Genomic DNA, 19,268 nt, shown 5'->3' on the forward strand with positions numbered 1-19,268 from the left:
TCTCCTCTTTGCTTTCTCCTGCTTCTATGTCCTATATCATTTTGTTCTTGTCTTATGGGGTGGGGGGCAGGCAGCGCTGGCTTTTTGTTTCAGAGGGCAGGCAGCACCCGTAGTCGCGAACTGATGCTGGGCTCGCCTTTCCAGAAACAGGCAAAGAAAAGGTGATGTTGAGTCTGGAGGACCAATGGCGTTCGGGGTTTCTAATCTGGGGTGGGGGAAAAGGGAGAAAAGGGGGGGTTGGACTTTGAAATGCGTAATGGCTGGGTCTCTGATATTTTTCTCCTTCTACTTTCTCCTTTCTCTTCTCTTTCCCATTTTGTTCTTTTTTGTTCTATAATTCCCCTCTTGTTCGCACAAGAGGCTGAGATGGGTATAACGGCTGTGCGTTGATCGTGGCTTTCGGTAATCTCCTGAGATACGGTGTATGACCTGGGCTGTGAACCTAACGAGGTGTTGGGAAAGGGAAGCGTGTATGTATGAGGTTGGAAACGAAGTCGAACAAAACGAATTAAAGTGACCTTCAATATTTATTACAACCTACCATCATCACCTGTGTGTGCTCTTTGTTACTCTGCAGTCAGTCAGTCAGTCAGCAAGCCAACTTCCCGATGCAGGGGTATGTATGCACATGGAGACATACATCATCCCGAAAGAAAATAAGACGGCATTAGAGGCAGTGGCCATAAACAAAACTCGATCTATATTGTGGTGCCTGTACCATAAACTAGTGAACCTCCCTGTGTACCAGAAGCATGAGCTCCAGTCTCAGGTGTGACGCAATCTGAGCTATCCAATACACCTCTGCTAGAGTAGAATACAACTTGTTTCTCAGGGAAACCTCCAAGACAACTTAATGCCCGAACCACTCGCCTCCCAACCACCTGTTAAAGAAATCAAGCGAGTTCTCCGGCTGGTCCATGGGGACCATATGGCCAGCCCCGTAGATACGCATGAAGGTGAAGTTTCCGCTGGCCTTGACCTTGCCGTACTCCTTCTTAGAGTGAGAGCCGGGAAGTCGGAGGTCGTCGATGTCGGCACGGTTGAAAGACTTCTGGCCGGGCCATTCCAGGGCCTCGGTCCATGCCTGGTTGCCGAGCCAGTTGCAGATGTAGTCTGCGTCACCGGCGTAAATGAGAACGGGGATTTCCTCGAGGATCTTGGGAACCAAGCGGTGGAAAGGTTGCATCCAGTCGCCCTGGAACAGGAAGTTGCGGTTGATGTCCATGTTGCAGCTATCGTAGCCGCCGACCTCGACGCCGAGAGCGTCCATGACATCTTGCTGGTTCAGGTATTCGCTAATGTAGCCAAGTGCGCTGTAGCAGAGGTTGTTGCCGTCTTCGCACTTGCCGCGAATGTCGTACACATTCTGGCCGGTGCGCTGGTACGGGCCGATCATGGCATTGTTGCAGTAGATGGAAGCCGGGACGCAACTCCAGACACTGCCGCTCTCATAGCAGTTGTTGATCAACGACTGGCAACGAGGAAGCGCATTGTCCATGCTGCGGCATTCGCTTTCGTCAAGGACTGCCGGCCAGCCACCGTCACCGCAAGCCATAGGGCGGTAGTGTTCATACTGAGTGTAACCGTCGGTCAAGCCGTTGCCAATGAGAATCGACTTCAGGTTGATGTTACGGTCCTTGTGCGAAAGGATCTCGGAAGCAAAAACAGGGATGTAATGTCCAGCGTAAGACTCGCCGGCAATGTGGAAGTCCTGCGTCGCATACTCGGGGAATTGTTGGAAGAAGAGGGTCAAAAGAGCGTAGACATCCTTGCCAGCGGCGACAGTATTACTGACCGCGGAGCCAGAATACGAGTAGCCGACATTGACGGGTTGATCAAGGAAGATGACGCTGGCGTTGGCGTTCCAGCTGTGTTCGTTATAGACGGGCCTGAGCTTCTTATCGATGGATGACGAGCCAAGCTCGAGGAAGAGACCAGTCAGGGAGGAACAGCCCGGGCCACCATTCAACCAGAGGACAACAGGGTCGTTCTTGGGGTCGTTCCGGGACTCGAAGAACCCTGAAAAGATGCATTAGCACGAGCCCGGCAGTGTCTTCGTGGCCTGAACAGGGCTAAGAGCGCCACAACTTACAATAGAACAAGTGCTTGTCATTAGCCTCGTCGTCCAGGTAACCACTGTATTGCTTCACCGTATCGATTCCCAGCTTCGAAGGATCAACCGACTTCGCACGGAGATTGTAGTTCTCAAGACGGCCGCCAACTTTGCGATGGCTCTCGCCGTTTGCGTCTTGTACCCACATGTCCTGCACGTCGGCGCCCTTGACGATGTGATCCCAGGTGTGATCGGGCCGGCGCTTATGGGGCTTTGGGCTGCTGAACCAAGTGGTATGATCGAAGGCGCTCTCGGGAACGAGCAACTTAATCTCCTCCCAGAGAGCCTTAGCCTCGGAGGTCATACCCTTCAGAGCCTCCTCGAAGCTCTTCAACGGCGACACCGAGGAGAAGGAGTCGGCGATGGGCTTGATGGCTTCAAAGCCAGTACCGAGCACCTGCTGCGCATCTTGCTGGAAGGATGCAGCCGTGGCCGCTCCAGCAAGAAGGACGGTTGAAGCAGCGATCCTCATGGCGGACCGACAGTCTGTGTTTGGATGATTGGACGTTTAATGTTTAGAAGAAAGGAAGGTTGATGATGGATGAAAGTAGGAAGGAGCCGGGGGATCGGTGGGTGTAGGCGCGGCACAGGTACGTAATAGAAGGTGAAACAGGCACTGGCTCCGAAGCTGGCCGTGGCGGCCTCGCTGCCTGGACAACTTCGATAAGCCAGGATCTAATATGGGGCTAGCACTGTGCCTGCCCAATACGGCCACGCTAGCTCCCTAGTAGCCGGGCTTATCGACAACACACAACCATTACCCCTCTTTGGCCCAAAGCTTCGCATCGTCATCGCAGATCGCCACGTTCCTGCATCCGGTGCATATCTTCTAATAAGCCTACAACGGGCCAGGAAACTGCAAATGGGCTAAAACCCAGACCTCCCTTAGCTGGGAGGACTGCAGCGTTTTCAACGACCTCAGAAATGACCTGCATTCCCTAGCCCAAGGTGAGAGAGCAGTTCGATTGCCACTATGGATCCGTGCATGCACATGTAGGTACGTATGTGGGGTTAGTTGGTGTTGAGTCACCTAGTCTGGCGATTAATGTAGGAAGGAGCGAGGCAAGGTGGGGTGATAAGTTGTAAGGCTCTTTGTACAGACGCCCAATACAGGTCAGTTTGTCTGCTTGGCGAGGTTGATGAAGCTCCTCGACTGGTCTTGCTCTGTCTCTCTTACGCACACATACAATACGTAGTACCCCTCATATACTCTCCTCTCTCACACTCTCTCGCTCACTCTCCTCTCCCTTACTCTTGACCCCGACTCTTCGCAACAATGTCGCGCCAAATCAACCAACCTTCAAACCAGATCAAGCTGACCAATGTGTCGCTTGTTCGTCTCAAGAAGAACAAGAAGCGGTTCGAGATCGCCTGCTACAAAAACAAGGTCCTCGAATGGCGGTCCGGCATCGAGACCGACCTGGACAACGTGCTGCAAATCCCAAACGTCTTCCTCAATGTCTCCAAGGGCCAGACGGCCCCGACGGCCGACCTAGCCAAGGCGTTCGGCAAGGACAAACCCGTCGACGACATCATCCTCGAGATACTCAACAAGGGCGAGCTGCAGGTCGGCGAGAAGGAGCGGGCCGCCCAGCTAGAGCGAGTCCACAACGAGGTCGTCAGCATCGTGGCAAGCAAACTGGTTGACCCGCGCACCAAGCGCGTGTACACGACGGGCATGATCGATAAGGCTCTCGACATGCTGAGCAGCCAGGCCCACCAGGACAAGGGCGGCGCCGCAGGCGAGGCTGGAGCGCCAGCGCCGGCCGCCACCGGCGAGGGCGGCGAGGGCGGCGATGCTGGCGATGCTGGCGAGGCCAAGCCGCGGCCTGCGCGGGAGAACATGTGGACCGGCGTGACGACCACCAAGAGCGCCAAGAGCCAGGCCCTGGAGGCGATGAAGGCCCTGGTTGCGCACCAGCCCATCCCCGTGATGAGGGCGAGGATGAGGCTCCGCGTTACGTGCCCCACCAACGTCCTAAAGCAGGGGGTAAAGGTGGTCAAGACACAGGGAAGCGGGAAGGAAGGCGGAGACGGGCAGCCCAAGGCTCCGGGGACGGTGAAGGACAAGATCCTCAGCTTCGTCGAGGAGGTGGATAACCAGGGCGTTGTCGAGACGGAATGGGAAGTGGTCGGGTTCGTTGAGCCGGGAGCCTTCAAAGGCCTGTCAGATTTCATCGGCAACGAGACCAAGGGCCAGGGCCGAGTTGAGGTGCTGGATATGGCTGTCACTCATGAAGACTGAACAAGGCGAACCGTTGATACCCAGATTAACGAGGCATATGAGGACCACGGAGGTAGCACGGCGTTTGGCACTCTGAAGTTTAAGACATACTGTTGGGCATATACAAATCCCAACTGTCATGAATCATGCGAGACCATCTTCCCGTCTCCCATACATTGCACAGGGTGAGCCACAATATCTACCGTAGTATGGTGTAAAAGACCAGTCACTCCTGTATTGCTGCGCTATCATTCCGGGATCCATTTTTTTCATTGTTTTCGATTTTATCAAGGGGTTTCGATTCCATCCATGCCAAAGCCATCGTTAACTGTGAACGGCGAAATACTCCTTGAATGCGAGGAATCGCGATGAATCCAGCCGTGTTCCACCCCCCAAGCCATGACGAGAGATAACACCACCAAATACCAAAGTCCAGCAGTGCCAATGAACCCTGTCCCCAAATGCGGCCGCGCGATCCGTTTAGCCACCCTTCTTCTTCGACACACCGACGGTCCGGCCACGACGCCCGGTCGTCTTGGTGTGCTGGCCGCGGACGCGGAGGCCCCAGAAGTGACGCAGACCACGGTGAGCCCTGATCTTCTTCAGGCGTTCGAGGTCATCACGCAGCTTCGAGTCGACGCCGTTGGCGAGGATCTGGCTGTCCTTGCCGTCGACGATGTCGCGCTGTCGGTTGAGGAACCAACCGGGGATCTTGTACTGGGTAGGGTTCTGGATGATGGTGACAATGCGCTCGAGTTCTTCCGAGGTAAGCTCTCCGGCGCTGTGATCAACATGTCAGTTTTGTCCAATCCTCAAATTCGGCCCGCTCGCAGCCAGTCTGGATAACAGGTGCCTAAATGGCCGCGCGAGACTCGAGGGGACTCGCGTACCGCTTGTTCAGGTCGATATCAGCCTTCTTGCAGACCAAGTTGGAGTATCGTCGGCCGACACCCTTGATCTTGGTCAAGGCGTACATGACCTTCTGCTTGCCGTCGACATTGGTGTTGAGAAGACGCAAGATGAACTGGAAGTTCGACTTGTCGCCGCTTACGAGCGACATGATGGGCAAGCTTTTGTGCGGAAGCTGCCTCGATGTGGTCGATGTTGTCGGTCGGAGAAAGTTTGAGGTCAAGATCTCGAGGGTGAAATTTTGGTGTGGTGGATTTTACAGGCTCGCTTAGCGGCTAGGGCAAGGAGAGCGCACGGACGCGAGTGGCTTGGTCACGTTACCTGTGATGACTAAGACTCTTCTCTCTCGCTGAGAAGTTCAATCAGCCGTTTCAACCACCACGCAAGTGCGAGGAATTGGTAGTTCATTGAATCAAGATGTTTATCTACATGGTGCTTTTTACTATCGAGTCTGGAGAACACCGATTAAGAGTTCCAATCTGACTCCTGCTCTTTCTTCTGGCACCCTATCTATGGCTTGGACTTCGACCACGTGCGCCACTACCATAAGGGTTTTCTTCCTCCAGTCGGTGGCGGCGGATGCCAGATGTGAAGAGTAGCCGGTGCGAAGGGCCCGCCAAGCAGGAAGGCGCAGGGTCTTGGAAAGCCACTTTCCCTGTCAGATTTTGACAAGATATGGAGGAGCGGCTGACTTTTAACGGCCTTGGCAAGTGCTCAAGGTGTATCAAGTTGTGCCCACGGTCAACCCCGCTTATAGCAATAGGGGGTAACATGACACACATGGAGTCTCTGATCAAACGCATTCAGTAAATGCGCCAGTTTGGCCACCAGAGGAAGTCACAGCCGAGTTGGCGGTAGCTGATGCTCGTGACCCTCATTGCGCACATCACTGAGCATAGGAGATCTGTGGCGATCATCAAATGATTCACATTGGTATTCTATTCTTGGATATCCGCGACACATACCTGGCACGCCGCATCATATCGCATTTCCATTCCCAGTGCAGACCGTGCTTCACCTTCCCCGAGATTAGACCTATACCAAGTTAGAATCCCGTCCTCTTGTGACAGCACACCTAGCCCCTGAGGCACCAGCCTCAGTCCTTCGTACCAGACTCCTAGCGGCTCTACCGCTAGCGCGCTGAAACATAAAATCACTACCGTCACTCCCCTCCATACCGTAACACCAAGGCTGAAGAGAAAACAAAAAAGGGATACAAAAGCTATAGAGGGCTCGAGAAGGAAAGGAAAGCCCCCTAACTGAAGGGTAGAATGGTACAGCCAAGTAAGGGGTTGAAGTAAACCACCAAGCCGCGGATGCCGCAGCCTATCAAATCAACAGGAGATGGGCATCATCAACCGCTTATCATCATAGACCTGTTATGCCGTGGCCGCAGCTGTAGCAGAACTGGCAGCTGTAGAGCCCGCCGCCGTCGCCGTCGCGGCGGCCGTGCTGCTGGCGCTCGACCGGGACGCCTGCAGGGACGCTAGGGCCGCGGAGGCGGCGCTCGCGAGGGACGGGTTTGCCACCAGGATCGTGGGCGGGATGATGGGCACGGCGGTGCCGAGCCTCAGGTTGGCCAGCTGGGCCGCGGCGGCCGCCTGGAAGGAGGTGAACAGCTGGGCTGCAGCCAGGTTGAGGAAGCTGTTGGACTGGGCGCCAAAGGAGGAGCAGTCGCTCTGGAAGCTGCCAATGCTCTCGACGAAAAGGCCGCTGTTGGAGTTGGTGAAGATAATGTTCGCCGGGTCCTCGAAGAGGAGCGCGTTGGTCGGCGCCGACGTGTTGTACGGCAGGATCGTGGAGCCGTTTAGCTGGCCGAAAGGGGCATTGGGGTCGAAGCCGGTCACGATTGGCACGCCCGTTGCGGAGGAGACGGCGGACGCAGAGGCGACGCTGCCGAGGATCCCGCCCAGGTTGAGGGTCGGCGTTGCCCCGATGGTAATCTCTTGGGCTTGGGTGACCATGACGACGATTTCCCTGTCTGGGAAGCCGTTGTCGGCGCGAAGCTGGTTCACCAGGTAGCGCTTGTTGATGTTGGCGGGGTCGCGAGCATCCACCACGTTGGTTACTGTTACGATGACCGAGTTCTAGAAGGTATCTCGTCAGCGGAAGGTGGCTCATCAATAGGGGTAAGTGGGGTTTGGCTTACAACTTGGTTGAACCGCGCCTTGAAGTGATTGATCCTGATATTGTTCTTGACCTGCTCGAGCTGGGTGGTCAGGGCAGCCTGCGACTGCACCAGCGCCGCGAACTCGGCTTCGGCGATCTTCGCCAGCTGGCTGATGGCGCCCAGATTCTGGTTCTGCACAATTGTGATGGGCTGCTCCACAATTGTCTGTTGGATGATGAGGGGACTACGCTTCTGTGTCTTCGTCCGGTGCTTCAAGCCCTTCTCTGCTGGCGTGACATCTCGCCCAACAGGTGCCGGCACTGCAACGAGACTTAGTTGGTGACTGGTATTACGGGCACCCTCAGGGGACGGCATCGACTAACCTGCTGCAGCAAGGGAAGTAAAGGCCACAAGGGCAGTGAGCATCTGATTTAGATACATGGTGACGAGAAGGATGGCGGACTGATTAGGAATCAAAAGGAAAGCAAAAAGGGGAGGGGGCGGAGAGACGGTGAAGATATAACAGCATCTAGCGGCCACTGGGGCGCTGCTACAGAATGGAGACTGAGAAGCGAACGCAAAATGGAAAGCCGTGGCGAGCAGTGATCGCACCAAGCCAGAGATCTACCAGGAAACATTAAGAAGATCATGATGCAACGGGCACCGCATTGATTTTATAAGGAACCCACGCCCGATCATAGGCGGCGGTGGTCTCGTGTGATACGGCTAATCGAGCTCGTGCTTCACGGGCCTGTCTGCCAAGAACACGGGGAAGCCATCACCGTCTCTCACCTCACCAACTGGGAAGCCAAAGTGGGAAGGGGACTCGTGAACGCGCCGGCGCTGCACTTGCAACCACAATCCTCTTCTTGGTTGTGCCGTCTGGGGGTTCGAGAAGTCGCCTGAGCGACGCTGCCAGAGGACGAAACTGGCCAATCAACGCCCGATAACAGGGGTGGGACCCCCTGGTCGACTCCAAGACGAAGCTTGTTTTGTCTCGAACTGCCGGAAAACCTCATGCGAGCGGACAACCTGCATATTGGACTTTTTTTACGCAGGTCGCCAATGGGGAAGGCGGTTCCTCTCAAGTTCTCTCCTTCCATATCGTCCTCGCTTCTATGATCGCCGTGAACGCAATCTCGGGCCTTCTGGTTGGGTTACTCGAGCCCTCCTGGCTGGACAACAGGTCAATTTGTGGGATCTGGTGTTCAGATCGCCCTCTCTCGTTTGTACTCGCCGGCTACACTTGACATACCCAACGGCCCGCAGTGGAATCTAGACTGTTGTATGGTCAAGTTGGGGAAGCGAGGACCCTGGATCACCGCTCGGGAGCACTGCGCCCCTCTTCATTTAGCTAGCTCAAGATATCGGCCCTGGTAATCTTGATGGCACTCCTTGCACAAAGCTTTGACAGACCTTCTCTCACAGCCGGAATGCAGAATATTGTAAGCTTCCATGTCCAGGGTGGGTGGGGCCTGCCTATCACGACAACTTGGGATCGTCGTCGCCTTCTCTCCTGCATATCTTCCCACTTGCATCTCGATCGGTCGATGTTTAAATGGAAAAATATACTACGAATAGGTACCTTCGTCACAAGACAGCGTATAATAGAGCGTATGTTAAATATGTAGGTTGATATGTAGGTTGGGTCGTCAACGTTGTGTAACCCTCGATGCTCCCTGCTGGAAAGGGAGGACCTGCCCTGCCCCGGGACTCCGCTTGCGACTTGTCAGCCGCAGAGTCAAAATCTACCACGTATGACCCTTATTAGACTAGATGCCCCATCGCCAGGGCCTAGTAGGCATCTCACGAAACTTGGAGCCTAAGTCTGAGGGCCTACCTACCCAACAGCAGCGATCTCCAGTAGGCCACTTGCGCCCAGCATTTACCATAGCTTGTCTTCACTCCGCGCTTGGCATCTCGACAGGGCCCGCCGTTGATGCGGTACTCGAGGTTCGGTTTGAATATCGAGTTGTTGACAGATGAGACCCTAAAACCAGATCCCCTACGTATTCTCCGGTCTATAGTATCGTATCATACACCCTAGCCGTTAAAGACATTGCCCAACCAGAGCAGCACCACCAGCACACCCGCCCGCGCCCGGGACTGCGACAGCCAAGCCGGCCCACGGCTCCCGACCCGCTCGGCGCTTCCGAGCGAGCCATCCTTCTCCGCCGCCTGTCGAGCCGGGCCACCCGCGACGCTGGCCATCGGCCCGGCCTCGTAATAGCCCTCCTTGATCCCATCCTCCAAGCCGCTCCCTGGGGCGGCAGCCGCAGCCGCGGCCGAACCCTCCCCGAACACCGCCGCGGCGAGCCTTCGCGTGGCCTCGTGCGCCAGCCAGCTCAGGCAGAGGAACGTGGCGGTGAGGAGGACGGTCTCGGAGCCGCGGCCCAGGCGCGAGAACCACCCGCCGCCCCCGCCGCCACCCGCCCGGCCCGTCAGGCCCGTCCTGAGCAGACCCGTGCCGTCGCCGGCGAGCCAGGCGTGGTGCTGGAGCAGGTACGCCTCCAGGGCCATCCGGCCCAGGGGCGAGGCCAGGAGCATGTGCATGTTCCGGGGCGTCCTGTGGCAGTTCCTCAGCACGGCGTACGCCAGGGCCGCCGCGGGGGAGATGTAGGCGTGGGCCCTGTCGTAGGCGGCGACGTCCGGGTATCGGGAGGAGAGCTGGGTGGCGTAGAAGAAGAGGAGGAGGCAGGCGAGGGAGAGCGCGGCGACGATGGGCTGCAGCGGCGGCGTGGACCGGTCGGGGAAGAAGATCGCCGCGAGGACCTTGTCGACGGCGTTGGAGGGCCGTGATCCCGCTTGGCTTGTCTTGAGCGTCGAGACGCGGTGCGCCACCCAAGCGACGAGCATCCCCAGGAAAGGTATGACGCTGTCCGTGGATATCTGGCGCCTGACAACTGCGGCATCAAGGGAGACTCGCCCCAGAATCCTGAAGACCAGGACGCAGGCCTCGACGGTGCCGGGCACGACGAGGAGAATATTGGTGGCTACGCCAACGGCCAGGAACTTGGCGAGGTCCAGCTCTGGCCTGTCGCCGAACCGCACGAGGACCCTGAATGTGGCGAAGGTGACCAAGAACCAGAAGGATATCAGCCAGGGGAAGGCGTAGACGGTCCAGTCCGACTTCAGCACCAGGGAGAGCAGGCAGCTCATGAAATTCAGGCGAAACAAGACCGCCGCGACGCGGCGGAAGCTGAAGTCGCCGGTCCTTAGGAAGTACCTCGCATGGCCATATGTAGACATGAAGATGTAGCACGCGGCGAAGAGGCGCGTGATCTTATGCAGTGACAAATACCCCGACGTCTGTTGGGAACTCATGAGTAGGAGGCCGGTCTGCATCAACCCCTTCCACTCCTCGGATTGCGGGCGAGAGAGGAAGCCGACTTCAGCCTCGCTCGGCCCGAGTCCCCCTTTCGATGGACCTGGTTTGGAACCACCAGTGGTCCGTCGGAGGGAGCAGACACTCAGCGTGAAGATCCCGGCCCAGAGAGCCGCAAGGGTGAACTCGCTGAAGTGTTTCTCGGCCTGCACTAGCGCATGGGTCCGATCGGTGAAGTAGCAATACATGGCACAGCCCAAGAGGGTTAAGGACGCGCTGAGCGTCGACTGCGAAGGCAGGTACGGAACAATGCTGCGAAGGTTCCTGCGCCTTGCCCACATGAGCGCCGGGATGATGGAGGCTGCAGTCAAGAGCAGGAGTGCCTGTGTCGTCGCGAGTGGCGGATATCCCACACAGCATGTCCTCTTGTTGGCAAACCCATGCTTTACGAGCCCGGCGTTGCACCGGACGTTCAGCACCACGTCGATCCTCCGCTCAGCCAGGCCCTCGTTGACGTGCATCCCGTTCTGATCAAAAGCCATTCCGACGTGGTCAGTCATCTGGTTATAGGCCCACATGACACGAGAGCTGGCGGGTTCAGGAAGCTCCCTCAAGTACTCATTCATCCGATCCAGACGCTGTGGGGTGAGCGTCGCCCGGCGCTCCGCCGTTAGCTTCTGATAAGACGGGATCGGGACGGGAGCCAGAAGTATCTGGTTTTCCAGTTCCCGATACTCCTTGGGCACGAGGGCGCCTGGGCCGAGGGGTTGGGTCAGGTACCGCATAACCCCGTCGAGGCTGTGCTTGAAGATGTCGAGGTACGAGTCGCCCCCGTGACGGGCGGAAAACAGTCCCGGAGCGCCCATGACCACCAGGGCGGGTTCGTCCTCGCCGACGTCCTTGGACGTGCCCCCATCCGCCCAGGCCTGGGCGCGGCGGAGCAGGTCCAGCTGCGTGAAGAGCGTGGTCGAGTTCAGCCACGGATCCCAGACGAACTGGAGCTGGACGCCCTCGGCCTCGAATGAGATGTCGCGCTGCGGGTTGTCCGAGACGAAGAGGTCGAGGTACTCGACCTCGGCCTTCTTGTGGTCCAGGCGCTGCGCCGCCGCCCAGAAGACCTGGCGGGTCGTCGAGTCCCCCGCGAAGACGAGCCTGCGGCCGCCGACACAGTCGCGGAACTGGTCGCGCGAGTACTCGTGCATGCGGCAGGTGTCGGGCTCCCACTTCCCAAACAGTCTATGGCCCTGGGTGTCATCCTGGGGCGGCCACGAGCCGTCGGTTAGGAGGGCCTTGCATCTGTACGGGTCATCGCGGCCTGTGTCGAGCAGTCAGTCAGCCTGTCTGTCTGCGTGCTTGCGTGCTTGCCTGCCCTCCATCCCCGGGAGCGGGAGCGGACTCACCCGAGACTATGTACTGCAACGCGACGACGGCCAGAAGTAGGAAGGCGGAAATTCGGGCAATCCGCTCAGCCCAATTAGCATGGCCGAAACGCGACATCGCTAAGTTTGAAAAGGCAATCTTGGGCACCTAGGCATATCTCTCGACAATCTACCAAAATACTACAAAATAGTAGCAATTCCCAACATTCTGAAGTTGAGGGGGGGGGGGGTCAATCTTATTAATAAACTCTGGATGAGCATCCATGACCTCAGACACACGCTCCTACCTTCCATGCCCATGCAAGTGTTTAAAGCTTGTTGACAGAGTGTTCTTGGCATTACCTTGGCAGGTCTTTTGCGGCGGGATCAGCTCCGGACAGACAAGGAACCTACAAAGAGTTCGCAGATGCTTTACTCGTGGCAACCAAGTCCGGCTTGGCAATGCCTGTTCCGGGTAGGTATGTATCTCACAGAGTGCTGGAATCCCCCGTGTGCTTCTACTATGACAGCCTCAGTAAACGCGGTAACGAGGGTAAAGCGGGCCAAAGCATTGATGGAATGGCTATCTTTGCCTAGCTAGGTAAGGTAGGCAATCTACAACGAACGTGGAGTCGGGAAAGCGAGTCCCAACCAGTTGCCAGCTGCCAGCTGCCAGCTGTCTGTCAAACCTACCCAGCCACCGACTGCCAAGTGCAGAACCCATGTCTAGGCAAATTTTTACCGAACCTTCTATCAATTTCTCAACTTCTCAACTTCCACACAGTCCATGTTAAAATCCAGCTTAATTCAGCTTTTCGTGATACTCAAGTCCGAGGAAATCAATCCCATGTCGGCTCTGCAGCCAAGTGGCTCTCCGATGATAATATTGTTTTCAGACGGCACCACCGAGGTAAAGTCGAGGTTTAAGTCTCCGTCACCGTCTCCCTCGAGATGGCGAGACCCATGCGGTCCTCTCGACCACCCCGTCGTAGATGTTCCATCTCGCGTACATCTTACAAGTCTTCTGCCTGATTCGGTTAGCATCATCATTCCATGGCTGATCTTGAGCCCTGGCTGCACGACTCTTCTGAGTCGTGTATGAGACGAGAGAAATCGCAAAGTTTTTTGAGTGCGGGACCTTCTCACCTTTCTTGAATGAAGGCTTTCGTAATTTAGCCTTTGCTACATTCCAACCCCCATCCATATAACTCCCAGCAAAGGGGCCACGATTTGCTGAAGTTGGTTCGCTGGGGAACCTTCGGTGCCATCGGCCTCAAGTGATGACAAGACTCGCATCGTCATAGTCCCAGTCAGTCTTGTCATCCTTAGGCAGCGTCAACTTTCCCCTGAGAAGGGCTTGTAGGTTTGCCCTGTCCTCGTCTGACCGTCGCGAGCCCTGCCTGAGGAGGATATGACCAACCACGACGGTGTTGAGGCCACGGATCTGGATGAGCTCGTCCAGGCCAAGGGAATCTGAGATGCGAGCTGGCTTCTGTGCCGTGAAGTAGCTCAGCATCTCCGTTTCTCGCGGTGTCAAGTTGTTGGTGGTCGCCTTTGAGATGATGAGATAGAGCTCCTCTAGCCTGGGGCACTTGCCAAGAGCCGTAAAGGCAGTGTCAGAGACTGGGCCATTCCAGTGCACTCTGACAGCCCTGATGTGGTGTTGCAGCATCTTGTTGGCTTTCAGGTTCTCCAGCATATCGCATGCACATGGGAAGTAGAAGGTGTTCTTCGCATAGAAATATGGGAGGAACTCATCGCGGACTTGTCGGGATGCTTGTGCCAGTGCCAACTTGAGGGCCTGGAACGGGAATTGAGAAGGCTCATGGCCAGCGCATGAGCAGGTGCTCTTCTTCCTGTGTCCCACAAGGATCCTGTCCTTCTTCCGGGTGGCCATACGCAGATACTGCTTGTAAATGTTTTGGCGGACCTCGGTGGGAAGTTTCAGCAAAGGAAACTCCTCCATCGGTGGCGGCTGATCTACATGAGGTGAATCCATTGTCAGTTATACGAACTGGAAGCTATCTCCGCGTCCTTTTATTTGCAACGTTCCGGTCTGGAGCAAAGTGTGCCTTGTGGGGAGGGGGAGGGGGGTGGAGGGGGATTTGGATTCTTACCAGCGATGGCCAGGATCTCTGTGCAAGATTGGATGATCTCAACGCAGTGCTTCACCTCTCCTTCCTTGGTGCCCATGATTCGGGCACATTTGGTGATAGTGTCTGTGATGGCCTTCCTCATACTATTGGATAGACGAACAATCCGTCCCAACTCCTTCTGGTCGATACGACCAAATTTATGGTCATCCAGAGCTTTCAAGAGGATTTTTGCATTTTGCGAGAGGCCGTATTTGTTGTGGAGGTTCAGCGTCTGCTGAGCATAGAAAGTGCTACGAGACATTGTAACCAAATCTCGACAACGTGTCGGCTCTTGGTGCCTTGGAGGTGGTGATCAGGGCTAGAGCTCTGCGAAAGTTGGCTTGCAATGGCCGTTTCGTACCAGTGCTTATATATCGCCGTCAGGTGTATCCAGATGGGAAAGAAAAGAATTGTGGCAGAGGCTGGAGGTTGCAGAGGAAGTATAGAGGCCCAATGACTTGACGATTCGGATTCGAAGTCGGGGGGGGATTCGAAGTCGGAGGGACTTGGAGGGACTCGGAGGCTTGAGACGCAGCGACGCGGAAGAAGGGGAGAAGAGACTCCAACGACACAGGTACACGCACGCCGGAGATGCACTCTGCAGGTGTTTGGGATGAGGTGTACCTAGGTAGGTGGGTAGCTACTTTGCTGGCATCCAAGTAAGAGTAGACTTTAGACTGGCTCGGTGAGAGAGGTGGGATTAGAAAGCGCTGGCAATGTTGATAGAAGCCAAGTTTTGCAAGGCATGAATCGCTGGTGTGAATCGCCAGGTTCTCCGAGAAGCGCAGGCCCTGTAGAGTAAAGTAGTGGTCCATGAACTCGTGGTTCACTGGTGGCGACCAGGTCAAGGTCGAGGCGAGGCGAGGCAAGGGAGTAGGGTGTTGGGAGAGGTAGGCAGCTAGCTGCCTGCGTGATCACTTGTGGTAGACAAGATCGTGACTTTGGCAGGTTTCTAGAAGAACAGGACTAGGCCATCTCCGATAAGTCCAAGGTGGATATTCTCAGTGAAGGCTAGGTGCATGGGGATGGTAGGATAAGACAGAACAGGTGTGATGCAGCTAAATAATCAGGGTAGAGTGGACTTTGTCCCTTTGATGGGGGCATGAACTATCAACTTCTCTGTGGATGATGATTCCATATGCACCGTACCTGGCAAGCCTCAGAGATAAGGAAGGCACGAGGGGGAGCACAATTTTGGCTCTAGGCTAGGTCCCTGCCTTAGGTGTCCTGCTTGTCATTGGCACCTTCCTTCTTCTTGTCTACTTTCTACCTGAAGGCATGGCGATGCCGCCTGGCCGACTTGGGCCATCCTTGCAAGAACACCAAATGTCGCAACAAAGGAGAGGATGCCAATCTATTTCAGTTTGTACCTACCTAAACGTGCATAATCCTGTTCCTCGTTTACATGGACATGTGAGGCGCCTGGCAAGAACATCTATAAGTTGGATTGGATCCTCTAACCATGACTATTGACCTGCCATGAAGGAGGGACTAAGAATTGTTTTCATTTGTCTTGTCCAAGGCTGAGGAAACCGGAGGCTTTGTTTGCAGGCCACTCCGCATTTGTCTTACATGGCCAGGAGCAATTAAAGGCCAACCTTGGTATATAGAAAACCATCACAACCTCTACAATGGGAGCCTACTTGTTTCCTGTTTAGGGGAAAGGAGGAGTTGTATTGAGAGCTAGCAGTTGGTATAAGCAATGCCCTGTCACCAAAAAAGAGCTAGGCCTTGAGCATTGCCTGCGATTTGAGGTTGTCCCTAAACCTTCCAATTTTGTATATATCCCGATTCTAAACCTCTATTTGAGAACCATTTCCCCAGATATCAGTTTAGTGGTGCTTTCCAGCGATATCCGCATCCATAACAGGCTCTCAAGAACGCCATCGCTATGCTTTGTATTAAAACTGGCAGGACAACCAGGCCAAAAAGAGCTAGCCAAGTGAGAGAGAAAAGAAAGAAGGAAGAAAAGACACCATCAAGCGGTTCCAGCCGCTTTCCTAGACGGTCAACAAGGCAGCTGCCAGGAAGGCAAGCAACGCCACTGAGCCCACGCGATCCTTCATGGCCGGGTTCGCATCCGACGAGCCGGCGCCCGACGAGCCGCCCGACTTGGACAAGGTGCTCCTTCCGACTGGCGAGATCCCATTGAGCGTATCGGCCGTGTTGATTGCAGGGCCGTGGTCGAAGAAATCGACGAGCACAAACACCGGCTTGATCCCCCACTGCTGCTTGCAATTCTGGGCGTGCAAGCCAAGTGCGCCTGTGGTGGTCGTTGACGGGCTGTTGGTAGTGTCGATGTCGCTAACGGCAGGAATAAGAATGGTGGATGTGAGCGCCGAGTAGGCGAAGTGGTTCAACAGAGGAAGCATGTTGTTGGAGATGGCGGTAGCGGCGGAACTGACGCTCTTAGGCCTGTCCAGGGTGCAGTTGAAGCCGGAGAGGCTGGTAACCTCGAAAGAAGTCTCAAAGGCGTAGGTGAACTCGTTGAGAAGATAAGGGTAGCTTGGCGAGTAGGTGATGGAGGCAATGAACGTGACGAGGCGGGTATTGGCGCTGATCATTTGTTGGAGCGTTGGCCAGTCGCCTGTCGCGCTGGTCGACTTTGGTGTGTAGCCGTAGGTTGAGATACCCGAGGCCTCGAAGATCTGGCCGTAGGTGGCCGCATCTACGTTGTCCGAGTTCACTAGCAGCAAGGTGACCACCTCGTTGGGATTGGTGTCCATCCAGTACTTGATTGCTCCGAGCCACGTCTGCAGAGATCCTGCATCGAGCAACGAGCAGGTGGTGTGACAGAGCTTGAGTGTCCCATTCTCGTTATGGACCTGGGCTTGAAGCAATCTCAGGCCGGCACTCAGGGCACGTGTGGCGTTGAAAAACTGGTTCCCGGCGACGCTATTGCCCGTGCTCTCATCTCTCAAGAAGGCGCTATCGTGGGCCCCCATATGGGTGATGGTGTTATATGCCTGGCCGCAGAGTGCCGGCGAGTTATTGCACGCCGAAGTGTCGCGCGGTTGTCTGACTGGGCCATGATTGGCAAGAGAGGATAGTAGCGACGTAGTGGAAGTAGACGATGACTCCTCCCGCGCATTTGCTACTCCAGAATCTTGATTAATTCCTCCATTATCGCCCCCAACCGGCACTCCGAATTGGCTCTGGGGTAGAGAATAAACGGCCGTTGACAAGGCCAAGGCAGCCGTAAGGGAATGAAGAAGCGAGCGCGCCATATTCGACAGATAACGATGGAATAGAAAATCTATTAGTAGAAGAAGGATTTTCCAGAGCTCAACAACTTTGATTCTCTGGCAAAAAGAACGACTGAAATGATGGACAATGAGAGAAGTTGCTGGGTATGAAATTCAAAAACACATGCAAGGTAAGGAGGTCGTATGAAACAAGGGTCTCTGCAGCATGGCCACACTGGTAAGCACCTTAGCGCTTGGCCTTACGGGCCCGATTCGCTCAAACCGGCAAAGTGTGGAGCCCTGCCGGCCTTGCGCCTCAATTATCCCGGAACCTCAGTCGTAAGCACTTAACCCTCGGGGCCAACAAATTCGTCATCCTCTGTGTCCTTGTGTTCCGGAAAGCGGCAGAAACGCCAGTATGAGGAACGATTGGCAAGCGGTGACGAAAATCCTACCAACCAGAAGGTTTTTATGAGTGGGAACACGGGGCTGAATCGGCCACCGAAGCAGGGAGGCCGGATCTGACAGCGGATGCATCATAATGAGTAGAACTCTTGGGCCATACATGGGGACCTAGCAAGAGCGCCTAACTCTCCCTTACGGACATCCATCCAGCAAGTGAAGCTTCAACTTCATGTCCGAAGCGCTTCGCAACGCCGCAAAAGCGGTCGCCGTCATCGAGTCATCGAAGATCTCTTCCAGAAACGCGTGACATTTGCCGCCATCCATGGTGCCCTGAGATGATGGTGGAATGGAAGTTTCATTCCATGGGGCTGAGGTAGGGCTGGGCAGCCAGCACAAGCCTAGCGGCGGATTCACGACTGGAGGCGCTTGACCAATCAAAGTTGAGTAATTTTGGTGGACCGTGCTTCACTAACTTCTTTTCTTGGGGTTCGCGCATATCTCCGTTTACGCTGAACAAAATACGGCTAGAGGACCAAGCTCACGGTCAGACTTTAAAGCTACAGACAGCTAACGTTATTTTTGAAGTTTGTCAACTGACCGTGATGAGAGAGGTTGGTTGCGACATCAAAGAGCCTCGAACTGCAGCGACGCCGACGACGTGCAGGCGCCCGACCGCCTCGTAGGGGTTTTGGGCTTCGGCGCTTCCCCTGCACTGGCGTGGCTTAGCTTGGTGGCCGAAACCATGGCTTCCCCCCAACGAGTCCGAGGACAGAGAGCAAACGGCTGGGCGGGCATTCTTCAGAGGATCCGTATCGGGTATGTGGGGAAACTGACTGTTAGAACTGCATTTGGACTTTAGATTTTCACTCGCAATGACCCGGCCCTTATCCAGACTGTTTCTTAGCTTCCACGAAGTTTCACGGAGATATCTCTTTTTTGTTTCGATTGTGGGTGAAACAACCTCCGCATGCCCTCTCTCTCTACCATGGTCGGACCGGAAAGCCAAGACGGCCGGGTCTCCAGTATTTCGGCAGGATGTGCTCCTTTCGGCAACCTTCTCCTCATTCCCCGCCACCGTCTCTGTTCACTTGACCGGAGAGCCTGACAGATTCCTTGTCTTCAATTTTTTCTTTCCGCCGAGTGCGAAGCTAATTCATGTTTCCAGCCTGGGGGCGTCCCACCCAGCATCATGCCCGGAAATACTAAGGGCTTGAGGAATGCGGGCTCTGCCATGCGTCCACTGCCACCCCATCTCCGTTTCCTGGTCCCCTCTTCTCGTTTCTCACTATTTCCCGGTCATAGGCACACCTCCAGTCAACACTGGATGAAAATAGCATCTAATTTCAAAGGGGGTATATAAAGATATCTGGCCACCAGGATGAGGAGATGCCCGCCAAAGAAATCCCAAAGAAATCCCAGGCCCACGCCATCGTAAGCCATTGTCATCACCGTTGGATAGATAGATCCCAAAGCACAAAAGCCAACCGTATCCAATAAGCAAAAT

The 19,268-nt window shown here is 55.4% G+C and overlaps 6 protein-coding genes across 6 annotated transcripts; 1 reads left to right on the forward strand and 5 right to left on the reverse strand.

The window, feature by feature from the left end:
* Positions 1-673: 673 nt before the first annotated feature.
* On the reverse strand, positions 674-2,963 carry QBC33DRAFT_533079 (Alpha/Beta hydrolase protein). The gene is made up of 2 exons (XM_060427439.1): positions 2,093-2,963; positions 674-2,019 (listed from the first exon to the last, which is right to left on the reverse strand). Exons 1-2 carry the CDS (start codon positions 2,583-2,585, stop codon positions 851-853), a joined length of 1,662 nt encoding a protein of 553 aa, XP_060285565.1. The 5' UTR covers positions 2,586-2,963; the 3' UTR covers positions 674-850.
* Positions 2,964-3,389: 426 nt separating this feature from the next.
* QBC33DRAFT_447725 (putative shwachman-bodian-diamond syndrome protein) lies at positions 3,390-4,358 on the forward strand (the record flags this gene model as incomplete). Its single annotated transcript, XM_060424440.1, has 1 exon — positions 3,390-4,358. One exon carries the CDS (start codon positions 3,390-3,392, stop codon positions 4,356-4,358), a length of 969 nt encoding a protein of 322 aa, XP_060285566.1.
* Positions 4,359-4,436: 78 nt separating this feature from the next.
* QBC33DRAFT_533084 (ribosomal 40S subunit protein S18B) lies at positions 4,437-5,464 on the reverse strand. Its single transcript, XM_060427440.1, has 2 exons — positions 5,229-5,464; positions 4,437-5,119 (listed from the first exon to the last, which is right to left on the reverse strand). Exons 1-2 carry the CDS (start codon positions 5,395-5,397, stop codon positions 4,818-4,820), a joined length of 471 nt encoding a protein of 156 aa, XP_060285567.1. The 5' UTR covers positions 5,398-5,464; the 3' UTR covers positions 4,437-4,817.
* A 707-nt stretch (positions 5,465-6,171) lies between these two features.
* On the reverse strand, positions 6,172-7,970 carry QBC33DRAFT_352693 (uncharacterized protein). Its single transcript, XM_060423852.1, has 3 exons — positions 7,740-7,970; positions 7,396-7,676; positions 6,172-7,333 (listed from the first exon to the last, which is right to left on the reverse strand). Exons 1-3 carry the CDS (start codon positions 7,795-7,797, stop codon positions 6,626-6,628), a joined length of 1,047 nt encoding a protein of 348 aa, XP_060285568.1. The 5' UTR covers positions 7,798-7,970; the 3' UTR covers positions 6,172-6,625.
* Positions 7,971-9,399: 1,429 nt separating this feature from the next.
* On the reverse strand, positions 9,400-14,436 carry QBC33DRAFT_447522 (10 TM acyl transferase domain found in Cas1p-domain-containing protein; the record flags this gene model as incomplete). The annotated part of the gene is made up of 4 exons (XM_060424432.1): positions 9,400-11,996; positions 12,082-12,180; positions 13,330-14,019; positions 14,157-14,436. The coding sequence occupies 4 exons, from the start codon at positions 14,434-14,436 to the stop codon at positions 9,400-9,402; spliced, it is 3,666 nt and encodes a 1,221-aa protein (XP_060285569.1).
* A 1,303-nt stretch (positions 14,437-15,739) lies between these two features.
* On the reverse strand, positions 15,740-17,525 carry QBC33DRAFT_533095 (PLC-like phosphodiesterase). Its single transcript, XM_060427441.1, has one exon. The coding sequence runs from the start codon at positions 17,399-17,401 to the stop codon at positions 16,175-16,177; it is 1,227 nt and encodes a 408-aa protein (XP_060285570.1). The 5' UTR covers positions 17,402-17,525; the 3' UTR covers positions 15,740-16,174.
* Positions 17,526-19,268: the final 1,743 nt, after the last annotated feature.

The sequence above is a fragment of the Phialemonium atrogriseum genome (assembly GCF_030411735.1).
Source record: "Phialemonium atrogriseum strain 8032-3 unplaced genomic scaffold QBC33scaffold_7, whole genome shotgun sequence".
NCBI classification, from domain to species: Eukaryota; Fungi; Ascomycota; class Sordariomycetes; order Cephalothecales; family Cephalothecaceae; genus Phialemonium; species Phialemonium atrogriseum.